Below are 15,618 nucleotides of genomic sequence, written 5' to 3' on the forward strand. Positions count from 1 at the left end.
TGCTCCTCTCTACTACTACAAATACATTTACAGAAGAAGGATCTACAGCTAGGAAATCCCTCCAGATGATCCGAAATGGCTTTGAAAAGTACCACGTTGATGACCCCAAGAAGGCTTAGTGCGATCAAAGAGAGTAAGTCACTAGAGAAGTATGCAAGATTTTCCAACCATGAATTAAGGTATGTTTTGGGATACTAGGGAAGTAGGTATTCCACCTCTTTTACAGAAAGATTAAAGTGAAAAATTAGGCTAGGAGTGGAGCTGCTGAAGTGATGTCCCTGTTGAAGGACAGATCATGTCCTCTCCTATCTAAAAGGGTTGACTCCACAGTCTGTCAGATGTGTCTGATCCTCTTCACTAGCCACATGGGTTCCAAGAGGCTCTTATCAGGCTGCACACAACCTCTCAGCTGTCAAAAAAAGACCCCCTAAGTTCTTTTAGCATAAAAACAATTCTGCTTGGTTTCACCCTCACTGCCTCCCTTACAGAGCTACCACCCAAGAAAGAGGTTTGTGTTCTTGTTAAACCTCTATATTACAATATTGATTTTCCAATAACCAATATAACACCAAGGTTGATCATGGTTCAACACTATCAAATATCACTGCTTAGAATAGCAAATTCACCACGTCTCAGAAAAAAAATCACTGTGATCTTTAGTACTAGCTTATAGTATTAATATTTGCACAACTTTAGTAGGTAGCACATACTTCACATTCCTGCCCATACATTCCACATCCAGCAGGTCTTTCTCCTTCCTCAAGTGCTCCTCAGGCAGACTTCCCAATTGATTCCAACATATATTTTAACTTTTATTTAAGTATTTTATGAAAGAATAAGAATGAATATGATTTTAATCATTCTCAACAGTATGGTAAAGAGGAACTCAAGTATTCATAACAAAGAAAGAGACCCACTCCAAGATTTTACATTCAAGGAACAGAACAGTACCTTAGGCATATTTGATAAAGCAGTGTATTGCTCATCCCTTATGATCCTGATGATAAATGTAGCTTTAAATGCTGGTTCATCAAAACAAGGAAAAGCAGATCTTGCTGCCAGGGGTTCAAATTGAGTTGCTGCAAAGTACCTAAAATAAATGCAAATTCATCCAATAGTTATTGAGCACCTACTATTCAAGGCACCCTGCCAAGTACTAGGGATATTAAGATAAACACTGTAGAATCCCAGTCATTATAGGATCTCCAATCAACTGGGAAAGGCAGAGGTTTACACGGTGGACAGAAACTTGTGAGGCCACAAATCATAACAGTGAAAACGAAGTGTGGAAACAGAGGGCATGGAACAAATTCTGACTAGTGGCTGAAGACATTGTAAGGAAACCGGTGACAAAATCTGGAGGGCCTTAAAAAATGAGGAATACTTGAAAAGGTAGAGAAAGGAAGAGAGTACACTCTAGAAAGAGTGGGAAGCACAAGGACAGACAGAGCAGTGGATGTTCAGGCTCTGGGCTATCCAGGCTGTCAGGCTGTCCAATGTGGCTGGAGATGAAGCCACAACAGTAGGCTGCAGCTGGCCACTGAGGTCTGTTTCTGATGGAAGATCGGTATGAATGGCAGTCATTAATTAATTGCCTTTAATCATATGTACAGACTGATTTCACAACAATAACTCTCAAAATCACAACTTACATGAAGACTGAAAAACCTAGGGGTCACGTAGTATATGCTGGTTTCCCTTACTCTCCTCAGAAATGAATCAAAAATTTTCTTCCCCTTCCTACAGCACAGCAAAAACACTTGCGAATTTAACTCATAGAAAAGTCCTCAATTAAAGGTTGGCAGAAAAGCATAAAAAGAGGAGAAATGCAGATTTTTCAATTAAGCAGAGGAACAAAGCAGATCTGCATTTGGGAAACCATCTAAACATGGCCTTACAGTAATCAAGACAAGTGTAGCCCTGGTGTGTATATTTCAAGTACCAGTCAACATGGTACATATATAACCACCACTTTGGGCATGATAGCCTCACTTGCTTAGGGCTTAGTTTCCACTTTTAAATGATAAGTAGAAAGTGTGGGATTCAGAGTAAGAAAACCCAAACTCTGCAATTTACCAGCCAAGTTACCTCAGGGAAATCGGTGATCTACATCTCAACTTCTTTATTTGTTAAATTATGATTAAGGTAGGATCTCCTGCCAAACACCTAGGGTTTTTGTTAGAATCAAATAAGACTATTTATAATGAAACTACTTATATGCCACAAAGTCCTACGTAGATATTTATTATAAATGCTAGCTAGTCATAACTCTTCCTTCACACTTAAAATTATCATACTTTTTTCCTGGTAAGGATTTGCCCAAATAACTGTTTCTATTTGATAAACTGCAAGAAAGATAGCAATAAACATACATGAAACAATTTAAACACATTATCTTTCTAACATTCTATTTTTTCACCCCACTCTCAAATTCTTATCCAGTTAACAGAAGATTTTGGAAGAGGGCCACAAGGGACCAAGAGATAAAGTTTGATGATATCCATACTATCCATATAAGAGAGTCTATGTAGACCATTGCTTTGGATAAAAATTGGATCATAATGTTCTAAGACAAAAAAATTCTTAAATTACCGTTAAAAGACATGCAATAATAACTATCTCATGTAAAAGTCACTTGAGAAGGCTGCTGCTTGATGTTACTTACAATCTATCCTATCTATGATGAATACCTTGAAGTTTATTTAGCTGAGGGTCAGGTTAAGAGAATTCTAAGCACCAGGGATAACAATGGGCAAAGGAAAAGAAGAGTTGTGAACTAGGGAGGCAGTACATCACAGCAGTGAAGAATGTGGGCTCTGTAGTTAGAATGACCTTGGGTTTGAGTTCCCCCTCTGCTATCTGCTGGCCATAAGATGTTGGGTGAGTTACTTTATGTGCCTCTGCTTCTTCATCTGTAAAATGAGTAAAATATTAATATCCACCTCTTACTGAGTTTGACAGAATAAAAGACTAAACATAAAATACTTTGAACAGTTTCTAGCCCTTCAACTCTCAGTAAATATGGGCTATTATCATCACTGGAATTCAGGGAAGTGCACATGAAGTTTGTTATGGTAGATGAGGGCTGTGAGAAAAAACACGGCCAGATCTTGAAAGCTCTTTAAACTAAATCCTGTTGGAAATGAGGAACTGCTGAAGGATCGTAAACCAAAGACCCACATGGTCAGATTGTACTACTGCTAGAAATATGAGTCTGGCGCAGGGTAGAAGACAGGTGCAAGAATAGAGGGAAAGCTGTGATAAGAGTAGAAGCCAGGAGACCAGTTAGGAGAATGCTTCCAGAGTTCAAGAAAAAGACACTGAGAGACTGTAGGACAAAGAAAGAAAACGCATCAACACATCCTCATCCTAAATTCATTTACTAGCTCTTTTAGTATCAGTTATCTAGAACCTCAAGTCTATCATCGACAACTTGTAGATTTAACTGCAAGGTTCCTACCTCCACCTCTTACACGACAGAGGTGAAGTTCCCTTACCACAAGCAGTGTCAATACGTGTTTGATATTTACATATACTCAGGTTTTCCAATCAATAAGGAATATACCCTTAATTACTTTATCTACTTATTCAAATATTTATTCTTATCATACCTCAGTCGGGGGAGGGGTAGAAAAAACTTTAACAGAACTAAGCAAAATTAAAAGTGGAAGAAAGACAAAAAACATTGCTTTGAATTATAGTTTTCAGACATCTTGAAAGGTATAAATAATCTTCCAAAATTTTATCTTGCATCAAGATATACAACCACGTGGGACATTCATTTCTTAATTTTAAGGAGTTGTTTTTCATTTTTCGAGCATTTTCCACAACTCAATCCAGCCCATGGCAAGAGTCAACGAATGACCATTCTGCCACACAACATTTATTCCTCCCATTATATGGTGGCAGGCCCAAAGGACTCCAAGGGCAATAATTTGAATGGAAGAAGTGATTATGCAATTTGTCTTAAAGGTCTGTTTGCATACCAAGGACATTGTTTTTACATATATCATATAATTCCCAGAGATGATGGAGATATATAAGCATAAACACTTCTTCACGTCCTCTTTCTCCATCTTAATAAGGACCTCAAAGTTCCACACATTAGGAAAATAGGTCTTAGAGAACAATCCAGGGGCTGGCCTGGTGGCGCAGCAGTTAAGTGCGCACGTTCCACGTCTCAGTGGCCCGGGGTTCGCTGTTTTGGATCTCGGATGCAGACATGGCACCGCTTGGTAAAAGCCATGCTGTGGTAGGCGTCCCACGTATAAAGCAGAGGAAGATGAGCATGGATGTTAGCTCAGGGCCAGTCTTCCTCAGCAAAAAGAGGAGAAGTGGCAGTAGTTAGCTCAGGGCTAATCTTCCTCAAAAAAAAATAAAGAAGAAGAACAATCCACATTCTTTATAGTCTGCTTCCCACAGAGCCCATGTAAGGTGATAGAAAACTAGATTCATCTTATAGTGAAAGCTCAAGATAACTTAACTTTTTGCGAAAGAGAAAGTAACTGATAATCTTTATCCATTTGCTTCATCAGTATGTCCCAACCCCCACAGTATGTGATATATATGATATATGCTTAAGGCTGTGACTAAGAGAGAAGCAGTATATTCATCCAAATCATCATTCTACTATTTTGCACATAACCTCCTAAATTTTAAAAAGTTGCAGCTAATGTCTCTAGTATGGGCAAAGGGATCCATATTGCAGAAGTTATCATAGAGCAAAGCAGCAGAATCATTTAAGAGAGTTACATACTTTTTCTCATTACTTTCATCTGTGTAGGAGATGCCATAAAATCCATAGTAAGAACTAGATATATTTGCTGAATACTCTATCTTCAAGGTATAATTGTGTCCTTCAAGAAGGGCATCGGGGGCAACAATGGCGATTTGTTCATGAAATGGATATTCCAGGACCTCAGCGTGTTTTTCTTGGCTTGAAACTGCTGACATAAAAGTCACTCTTGAAATATTATGTCCTGTGCTGTGAAGAATAATATTCCACGTGGCCTGAAGAGCCTGAAGCGAAATCGTCACAGAACCCCTGAATGTCATCGAGGTTAGGTTTGGGTGTAGGTTAAGTTCATAGCGTAGGGGCATGATGGCAGTAGGAAGCCTGATTTGTGCCCATGGAAACAACTTCCCATTTGTTGCAAGTGGCTGAATTAGTACCATTGATTGGTTTTTTTTATGGCAGCCTTCTTTGGTAAAGGTACATCTGGGCAGCAGATAAATTACCATGATTACAGCAACAGCAATCACAATGACAGAAGCACAGACTACCATGGCCCTTGCAGAGGGTAGTGAACAAGTCCCATCTGGGCTCTGCCTGTAGCCAGCTGCACTGTTCCGCAGGCCTGAGCTTCTGTTCATGAAGGACATGCCCAGCAGCTTTGCAGATGACTCATAATCCTCTTCATCCTCATCCATCTCATGCTCACCAAGACCCCGCACCAGCAGTCGTGAACCTCGGGGCTCATATTCCACTTCATCAGGCTCTAGAGGATGTAAACAAGGCTCTTTGGCTAAATCCACCACATCTGGTTCTTCCTCAAACATGCTGTTTTCAATCATATTCCTGGGGAGCTGAAGCCGATCTAAAAAACCAAAACATAAGAACAAGGCACAGAGTTAGAAAAAAAAGCTCACCATAAAATGTCTACTAGCAAGACCACATTTAGTCTAAGAATTTTTTTCATCACTAGGACTTATTTCCATCTTAGAGCTACTGAATTAAATAAGATGCTTATAATATTCTTATATCATCCACTAAAAACTCAAGCATAAATACCACAGTCGTGAAACAAAAGAGCTAAATAAATAGGCTAATATCAAAAAAAGGCAGCGGAGATTAAACACTAATTTCCTTAATACACTCCTGCCCAACAGCCTGGGCTCTTGACTAGAACTTTAATTAGAGGGCCCTGCTTTGGCCTGCCTCTGGCTGTGCCTATCCCCACAGCGTGAGGAGTAAATAAGATCAAAGAGATGTGCCCACCCACAGTCCATTTCCCTCTTCTGGGGTCTGGGCACCAGCAACCCAGAATTTCTGCGTAAAAGGCCTCAAACCTGCTTTCAGGGCCTTTGCAGGTCTCTTTTCTGAGGCCCATTTCTCTCCATGAAGGACCCCAAACTGTTATGCCCATTTACGGGCTTGAAGGATGGATAAGCAACAGGCTAGGTTATTTTCCCCCCTGGAACAGGGATGTTGCTATTTCACAGCAAACTGAAAGTGGGAAATTATTTAGGAAATTTCCATAATCAAGAAATGATAAAAAATAAGACCAAAGAACTAGAAAAATCAGATGAAACTATAATCCAACCTGTTTTTTCATGCCTCCAGAGCATTCAGAAGTACAATCTATTCTCCCCTGTAACAACTGTATCACACACCAGGAGTGGAAGCGGATCTTGAGGAAGGGTAGTCATGGGAACTTTTATAAACTACAAAGAACCATACTCTCCAACTTACCAAGAACCACTGAGAAAAAAGACTCAAAAAGCAGAAGGATAAATAATCGCACACAGATCAACAATTCCTAGGATTAGATCACTCAATGTTCTTTATTTAAGAATCACAGAATTTTAGCTTTTAAAGGATCTCAAAAGTTTGATAATTGAAACCCTCATTAATCTTTCCCTACAAGGTACTTTATATGGATCATTTTTAAATCTCACAACTATTCTGTAAAATGGCAAGTATTATAACTATTTCAAACACAAGAAAACAAAAAAAACAGAAACAGACGTTAATTTATCTTCATAAAGTCAGAGTTATTTAGTCACAAAATATTAGAACCTAGGTCTAAAAATCTGGTTCGAAATTTTAGACTCTTTCCATTATTATACTGCATCCCCCACTCAACTAATTTAATAAAGGATGAGAGCTTATGCTTATTTATTTCTTTTGTACCTGGCAATGAAGTTGCTAAGAGTACAATTACAGTATTAGCAGAGCAAAACCTACACAAAATTAATATCTAGCTTAACAGAAATGCTATGTATTTCATGCTTTTCAACAAATACTAACTAAACAGTGGCAACTCATAATCCACCAAAGTACTGACAAATATTAGGATAATATTTACAGGCTTGCTACTCAGAGCGGTCTGCAGACCACAGCTTTTGAACACAATGCAGCTTTTTAGAAAAGCAGACTCTCAAGTCCCTTCCCTGAATTTGAATTTTAACAAATCCTCAGGTGATTTATGTGCACGTAAGTTTGAGAAGCACTGGTCTAAGCCTTCTCCATGGTCAGATCCCAGCCAGCTCTAGACACTCCATTCCTGGGTGTGCTCTGGCCACGCCATACTGCTTACTATTCTGAGAACAAGCCAGGCTGCTATGCCATGCTATTCTCCACATGCCTATTTTCCTCTCTGTTCCCTTTGCCTGTAAAGTCATCATTTCTTCCTTCCATCCCAGTCCACCTGGCGAACACCTGTTATTCTATAATTCAGCTTAACTTGGCACAGTGTAAACTAAGAAAAGTTATTTCATTTTCGTTTTTCTTTTTTTCATTATTACCTTTTAAAAATAAATTTTCTTTTCACTTCATCTCACTCCTTTCTGCTTTGGGGATCATAGAGACCCCAATGAGGCTGCCTTTTCCTACCCCCTCTCCATCCCAAACTTCATAAAAGCTATGCTAATTTAAAAGTTTACTTTGATAAAACTTTTAATCACTTTCTGGTGTGGGTTTAGCAAGCTGCCATCTATGTATCTCCTGTGAATTATCAGGAAACAGAAGAAGGGTGATAGTTACAATATGCTACTTTAGGAACTTAATCTCCTAAACTTCCTATAGTGCCCCAACTTCTTGTGATAAAGTTTTGTTTTGTTTTGATAGTTAACTGTGTTTGAGGGTCATTTACTTCATTAACAGAACAAATAATGCCGTAATTGAACTTAAAAAAGTTTTTTAACTCTTACGAACTCTTAATGGTTAGAAATTTTCAGTGGTAGTTTTATAGTACTTGGCATAGTGCTGCAGATTAGTTGCTTAATTTGCTTTTTCATTTTAAAATGTCTAAAGGTCTTCTCTGGTTTTTTTTTTTTTTTTTTTTTTTTACCTCATATGGGACCATTATGTTCTCTTAGACATTTGTCCATGTGTTTTGTGCTGCATCAGACCTGATGTAGACAACAATGGTACCTGGGCCGTAGGGTTTCATTTAATAAATTTCTAAACTAACTCTAAGTATAATCTCAGTTTAATAATCAAAGCATTCCCATTCCTGAATTCTACTTCCTTAGAAGTTCGTTTTTTTGCTTTTTGATTCTTCAGTAATGCCTCTTTAAAGCCAAGGGGTACTCTACAGTCTGACCATTTTAGCATCTTCTGTCTGCACTTTATTAATTTCAAATATTTTAACAAAGGCTTAGTCAGATGTCTGCCAAAATCCAAATAACTTACTTTATTATTTATCATCCAGTCAGATGTAGAATTTTAATTTTTTAGATATGGAACACATCGACCCATCTGTTGAATTTTACTGTACAACAGAAGCAAACTTTTGTTATGTGTGTATAATCATATCAAGTTAAATATAACAAACCAGGGGAAACCACTTTTATTACAGGTAGCCCAAGGAAGATTGTACTTCAAGCCTATTTAAGAAAATTTTGCATTGAATTTGTAATTCAGTATACTTTGATCTTAGCATTAAATTGTACTGTAATACATGACTAGCTCTTGCTTTACTGGGATTTATTCATACTGAAACAAGAGATCCTAAAGAAACAGGAAATTTTCTAAAACCTCTTAAATCCACATAAACAAGCTATCTATAAGCCAAAAGCAAAGAACATCCTAGTTGAAATGTTTCAGTTTTAAGTAACATAGGCCCATGTGGTTATAATCTAAGAAAACTGAAGACATTTCTCTTCATCAGATACTGCAAACTGGTGCTCCTTGATGTTGTCTGTGGACTAGTGCCAATCAGCAAACTGTTTGTAACCTGTCTGTGAGAGGATGCATGTAGAAAATTACTATTTAAAAACTTTTATAGCAATTTGACAGTAATTTCACGTCTATCAAATTTTATAATTTTAAAAATGGAGCTTATTTTTTGCATGTCTTTTTCCATTTCAGTTTTCCAATGACTCTTTTTTATATGTTAGAAAATTTCTGCAATAGATTAAAAATTTAAAAAACAAAAAAAGCTTGATTCTTTTGCTGAGATAATATGAGAAGCAATAGGTTGGATTGCCACAATAATGGCAATCAAGGTTGATATAAAGTTCTCAACTATGACAGTAGCAGTGGGAAATGAAAAGGAGGGAATGATTACAAGTCACATTAAAGAGGGAGAATACAAAGGAACTGATGCTCCCTTGGGTCAGATGGCCCTATAGGTTGAAAAGAGAGAGAAGTCTATGTCAATTCCCTATATATATTCTGGCTTGGGTAACTGGAAGAAGGAATGCCATTCACTGAGACTTAGAGTACAGGTTCAAATCCTGGCTTTTCCACTGACTTGACCTCAAACAGATTACCAAACATCCCTTAGCTTCAATTTCCTCAACTATAAATGTGCAAAACATCACTGTTTTGTAGTGTGGGTATAAGCATTGCTGTGTGGGTCTAGACTCAAAAGAGGGATCAGGGTGGAAGATTCAGATTTCAGAATCAACTGGGTATACATGATAATTAAAATCATGCAGATGGGTGAGTCTACTGAAAGGGAGATAAGAGTCAGAGAGCATCAGCATTTAAGAGGTAGGAAGAGGGACAACAAAGGAGAATAAAAAGGAATGTACTAGACATGAGAAAATCAGGACAGCAGCATCTCAGAAGGCAAGGAAGGGTTTCACAAAGAAACAAGTGGTCAGCATTACATGTCTTAGAAAGGTCAAGTAAAACGAGGCCTAGAGAAGCCACTAGATTTGGCAACCAGGGAACCAGTGACTTTTATGAGGTGCTTTCAGTGGAGTAGTGAGAACAGAAAGTGGCCCAAAGAAAGAATGGAAAATTAGCAATGGAAGGCAAGGGCTGCAGACTATTCTTTCAAGGTACAAAGTTGTGTATCAAGAAAAAAACATAGGGTCAAACTAAAAGAAAATACAGTCATGTGCCGTACGATGTTGTTTCAGTCAACAACGGACTGCATATACTACAGTAGTCCCATAAGATTAGTACCATATAGCCTACATGATAGTAGGCTACACCATCAGGGTTTGTGTAAGTACTGTAGAGGAGGAAGAAATTCTCCTCTGCCCTTCTAGGTTCTTCTGGCTGGTCTAAGAATTAAATTAGCATGAAACAGAATAACAGGAGAAAAACGCAAGTTTAATAACATGTATATATGGGAGAAACCCAGGAAAACCAAGTAACTCACCAAAATGGCTAAAGCCCTAAACTTTTAAGTTTACCATCCTCAGCCAAAGACAAAAGATGTTGGAGGTGGGGAGAGTCAGGGACTTCAAAGGAAAGGAAGGCAATTCACAGGTAGGTGAAAAGGAGCAAACGTTTGGAAAACAAGTGTTTGGCCACACAGAAACAGAAGAAGACAGATAGGAGCCCAACAAAGAGGCTTTTCCAGGTTCCTCCCTATCCACTACCTATGTCATGTTATGCTAGGGTGATAGGCTCACTTCCTGAGACAGATTTTTTTTATCTGAATCCTTTTAGGCAGTTAATGGGGAGGTAACAAGAAAAACTTTCTGAGTCTTTTGTTTCTTAAAAATAATCAGCCTAAAATAATCCTCATGTTAAAGAGACACATTTTGGGGTGGCAAACTTGGTTCCTCTTCAGTACACTCTATGATGTTCTCATAACAACGAAATCACCTATTGACACATTTCTCAGAATGTATCCCTGTTATTAAGTGATGCATGACTGTTCTGGCACAGAGAAGAGTTAAATCCTTTTTTTTCCCTTCCTTCTCTCTGTTTAAAATGAGAACTTAACATGTATTTCTGTGAGGAAGGAAAGTAAGGAAAGACAAAATGAAAAGGCAGAGTAGACATGGGGAAATGGTGGAGTAATATCCCAGAGGGACAGGAAGACATCACCAGAACTCCAGTAGAGAGATTAACTGTGATGGGAGCTGGGTACTCTCTTCCTCCAAGCCTGGAAGACAGGAAGTGAAGAGAGAGAAGTATGTATATGAGCATGGAAAGCTCACGGTGTGAACAGCAGAGAGCCTTCATGTCCTCTGTGACAGAGGAAGCAAGGCCATCTGCCCATAGCCAAAGGCAGTTGTGGGGAAGGCATAGGTAGCTTGAGGTGAAAAATAAAGGACAGATGCTATAGGAGAGGACCAGGAAGGGTTGACCCAAGGAGAAAGTATGGCTGAGAAGTTCAGTAGGCCCGTGGAATTTGTCATACTACCAGTTTCCATGAACGTCTTTAGCAGTGCTTACCAGCCCAGGTCTAAAGGAAGAGAAAGCATGTTTGGTGTGTTTTACCACAATTAAATACAAAAAAAAAATAAATGAAAATTAATAATAAAAAAATAGTAGACAAAGCAGACAGATAATCCAGGGTTAAATATGTAGGGAGGATGTAATGAGAAGCTAAGGGGAAAATGTGTAGAGTGTGCTGGCAAGAGAGTAAACGGTTATCTGAGGGGTTCAACTAGAAAGCAAGACAAAAAGTAAAGCTAGGGCAAACAACATAGTGAACAACTTGAATTAGACGGAGCAAACTTCCCACAGACTTTAATCCTTTTAAAGTATCATCACATTTTCTGAGAAAATGGAATGAAATGTGGTCTATTTTCAAATCAACAAACCAAAACAACTTTAAAAGAATAGGCCTAATCTAAATAAGACTTCCGGGGCAGATACAAGATTCGTTGCACTCAATTAGGTAATATAGCAACTTGCTATATTCAGATTAGGCCCTAACAATAAAGGATTATTCTTCTTCTGAGGTCCCATGACATATTTAAATAGAGCTAAAAGCTCCAAGCATGAGCTAGCATTTAGATCTTCTAGATCATTTCCAAATGGAAATTGCATTAAATTTCTGAAGTGATGGCTAATTATCAAAGTAACTATTTCCCTAATGAGCAATCCTCTTCCATCAAAAAGGGATTTTATTTTAAAGAAGTTTAAGCTTAAAAAGAAAAGACTAGGATTTAGAACAAAAAGAGTGATTTTTCTCTACAGGTCTAATCTGACAAAACATCCAATCCCACTACCCCACACTCAAAGAAAATCTCTTCCTATGAATCACAATGCTCATGTTAAGTTGTAAGTTTAGATATATCATTATCTCACCAGAATGCGAAGGGCAGTCATTAACAGAGAACAAGTTTTGAAGATGTTCTAAGCAGACCCTTTCCATGACACATCCTGTTAGCTAACACTTCAATGTATAAGCAGCATCATAAAATACAAACACAGACTGTCTTGTGTGCATTCCTACTTTTACCACTGATATATAGTGCTTTTTCACAAACTACATTTAATTTGCCAATCGACAGGCCCAAGGTCATAACCCAGGATGCAGGGTCCAAGCACAGTCTTTCTCTCTTCTGTTCCCCTCTCCCCCTTGTCTGCCTTGTGAAGAGAGAAGTGAATGGATGACTGGGGGTGGGAGATGGGAAGATGAGAGAGAAATGATTCAGTTCATGAGCACCATAAGCTCACTTTACTTAGTTCTAAGAAAGACAAAGATTTATTTTTCCCTTATAAGCTACCCCTAAATTTCACTAAAATACATATAAAAATGCTGTGGGAGACTTCTACTTACAATGACAGAGTAATTGGTACCAGACTTCTCCTCTTCTCATCAATAACTATTAAACTGGACAAAAGGATGCAACTATTTTCAGGCACTAGACAAGAGACAGACCAAGACTGTAACCTCTCAGAGAATGAAAAGGTGAGCACACATTTGCTCTGGTTCTCTGCCTTGGGACAATTTCCTAATTGCAGTACAGTGAGCTGGAGTCCAAGCAGAGCAAGGCTGGTAGGCAGAGACAGGGCACCAAAGAAAAGGGAGCTGTGCAGGGGGGAGACCACAGAAGCTTGTACAAGGGTTTCCTGAGAGTCCTTAACCAATGCTGCACATAACTATGTGAGGCTTGCAAAAGAGTGACTGTAATATGGAACAGAAATGCAAGTGGTCAAGAAGCATAGGGAAACACTGGTAGTGTGACCCAGCCCAAACAAAGGGAACTCATTAACACTCTGGGCATCAACTGAAACACTAAAAAGGTTCACTTTAAAGTAAAAGCACACCCTAGAATAAGGCCTACTCTATATCCACACTAACAAAGTCTAAAACTAAGCCCTAATAAAATCCATAAGGGAAACAGAATTTGGAGGATGAGTCTTGCTAAGTTAGAGGGCCCTGAGAAAAAAATCTTGAGTTTTCCACAGATCTTCCCTAGCAAAACATAAAACCAAGCCTACACAAGGTGATCAGCCAGTAACTAAACTGCCTACCAAAACAAAAACCAACACTCTACAGAGAAACTGAAAAAAAGAAAAAAATTCAGCATCTCTGCAACATATCACCAACACTGTCCAATACATAATAGAAAATTACTAGATAGTCAGTGAAACAAGAAAATGTGACCCATAAGAAAAAATAAGTCATTAGAAACTGACTTTAAGTTGGCCCAGATATTGCATTTAGTAAAAATTTAAGAGTAGCTATTAAAAATGTGTCTCAAAGACTAAAGAAAAACGTGTTTTAAAAACATAACAATGAAAGGGAATATATGAACAGATAGGAAACTCAGCAGAGAAACGGAAACCACAAAAAAAGCCCAAATGAGAAAAAAAAAATGGAAATGAACTAAAATGAAAAAGTCACCAAATGGACTTAATCATAGACTGAAGAGAGCAAAAGAGTCTGTGAACTTGACAGATCATCAGCAGTTACCAATTTGAGAAACAAAGAGAAAAAAGGATTGAAGAAAAATGAACAGAGCATCAGGGATTTGTGGGACAATTATCAGATGGTCTAACACATATCTAATCGGAGCCCCAGAAGAAGATCATGAGAATGAGGCAGAAAAAAAATTTGAGGAAATAATAGTTAAAATTTTACTGTTTGATGAAAATGCTATTTGCCAGAACCAAAAAGCTCATCTAACTCCAAAGATGATAAAGACAAAGAAAATCATATCTAGCTACAACATAGTCAGACCGTTGAAAACCAAAGATAAGGAGGTCTTTAAACTAGCCTGAAAACAGTATGTTATAGGAGAAAAATAATGCAAAGAACACTAACTTCTCAATACAACAATGGGAGCCAGAAAAATAAATTTCTAAGTAATCCATAAGTCAAAGAATAAACCACAATGAATTGAGAAAATATCTGAAATAATAAAAACACAACATATCAAATTTGAGAGAAATTTACTGTTTTAAATGTGATACTAGAGAAAGGTTTAAAATCAATGACATAAGTTTCCACCCTAAGAAGCTAGACAAAAATAGCAAATTACACCTAAGTATAAGAAATAATAAAGAACAGAGCAGAAATCAACAAAATAGAAAACAGAGAAACATGAGAAAATTAGCAAAGTAAGAAATGCTGCTGGAGAACAGGAAAGTACTGTTATTGGCTCTAAATCATATTCTCCTAGAAACTGGCCTAAAAATCTACATATATCAAGTCCTAGTGGATCTCAAAGACCAATTTTTCACTTCTCCTCAAAAGTCTAGTTAGCTTCATGAAAGAGACAAATTAGAATTGGGTCCTGTGCTAGAAAGAGATCCTCTTTAACAAGCCCAACAGTCTTACATCTGTTCCTCTTTCAAGAATATCTGGCAAACACAAAATCATCTAGCCAGTGCTAATTAAGGTTGTTATACCTGAATTTAGAAAATGCATATGTTCTCCCCCTCTTCTTAAATAAAAACCTAGGAATTTTTTTGTTGTTGTTGTAAATCCAAGTATTTAAAATGAATTAGAGAGCTACTATTTAAAGGAAACCTCTTATGATCTCTTCAAAAGTAAAAACCATGTTCTTAAGCAAATAACGTACTTAACTCACCTATTTCTGTATTTTGATTTTTGTAGATTTTTTTTATTAAAAAGGGAGACCTGGGGCTGGCTCCATGGCCTAGTGGTTAAGTTCGGCGAGCTCTGCTTTGGTGGCTCAGGCTCCATTCCCGGGTGCAGACCTACACCACTTCTTGGCAGCCAAGCTGTGGCCAAGACCCACATACAAAACAGAGGAAGACTGGCACAGACGTTAGCTCAGGACAAATCTTCCTCAGCAAAAAAAAGGGGGGGAAATCCCTTTTTATTTGAAGTGTCTATTTAAAATTTTAACTGAGTATTTCTCAATAGGAAAATCCAAAAGAAAAAATAAAAAGGCCTCATTTTTAAGCATTTGATTTTAAGTGCCTACTTCATTTAGGGTAATCACGACACTATGGGGCTCATTTTGCAGAAATACAACCATCCTGCAGTAGTTCTGGTTACAGTTATGTGAAACCAATCTCCACAGCTAGCAACTTCGTTCTGAATCTGAGTGACCCAATGGCCAAATCTATGTATAAACTAAATTGGTCCTTGGCTCTCAGTCATGCTTCCACAAATCTAAAGCACACACAACCACACACAGCGCCCGCTCCATCTCTGACCAGTATGTGAGACCATACACATGTTGCAAGCATCTCAGTTTCTCTCAAGCATGCCGGGC

The 15,618-nt window shown here is 38.0% G+C and overlaps 1 protein-coding gene across 19 annotated transcripts in view; it reads right to left on the minus strand.

The window, feature by feature from the left end:
* The window catches only part of LNPEP (leucyl and cystinyl aminopeptidase), a 107,435-nt gene that overhangs the window by 66,323 nt on the left and 25,494 nt on the right, over positions 1-15,618 (minus strand). For all 19 annotated transcript variants that reach the window (XR_011525253.1, XR_011525256.1, XR_011525258.1 and 16 more), the window contains exons 2-3: positions 4,757-5,597; positions 952-1,090 (exon numbers count right to left, since the gene is read on the minus strand). Coding sequence is in view for 8 of the 19 variants with exons in the window: in XM_070569614.1 (XP_070425715.1) it covers positions 952-1,090; positions 4,757-5,597 (980 nt within the window). In the remaining 11 variants the exon portion in view is untranslated. The remainder of the gene's footprint in view (positions 1-951; positions 1,091-4,756; positions 5,598-15,618) is intronic.

The sequence above is a fragment of the Equus przewalskii genome, chromosome 13 (assembly GCF_037783145.1).
Source record: "Equus przewalskii isolate Varuska chromosome 13, EquPr2, whole genome shotgun sequence".
NCBI classification, from domain to species: domain Eukaryota; kingdom Metazoa; phylum Chordata; class Mammalia; order Perissodactyla; family Equidae; genus Equus; species Equus przewalskii.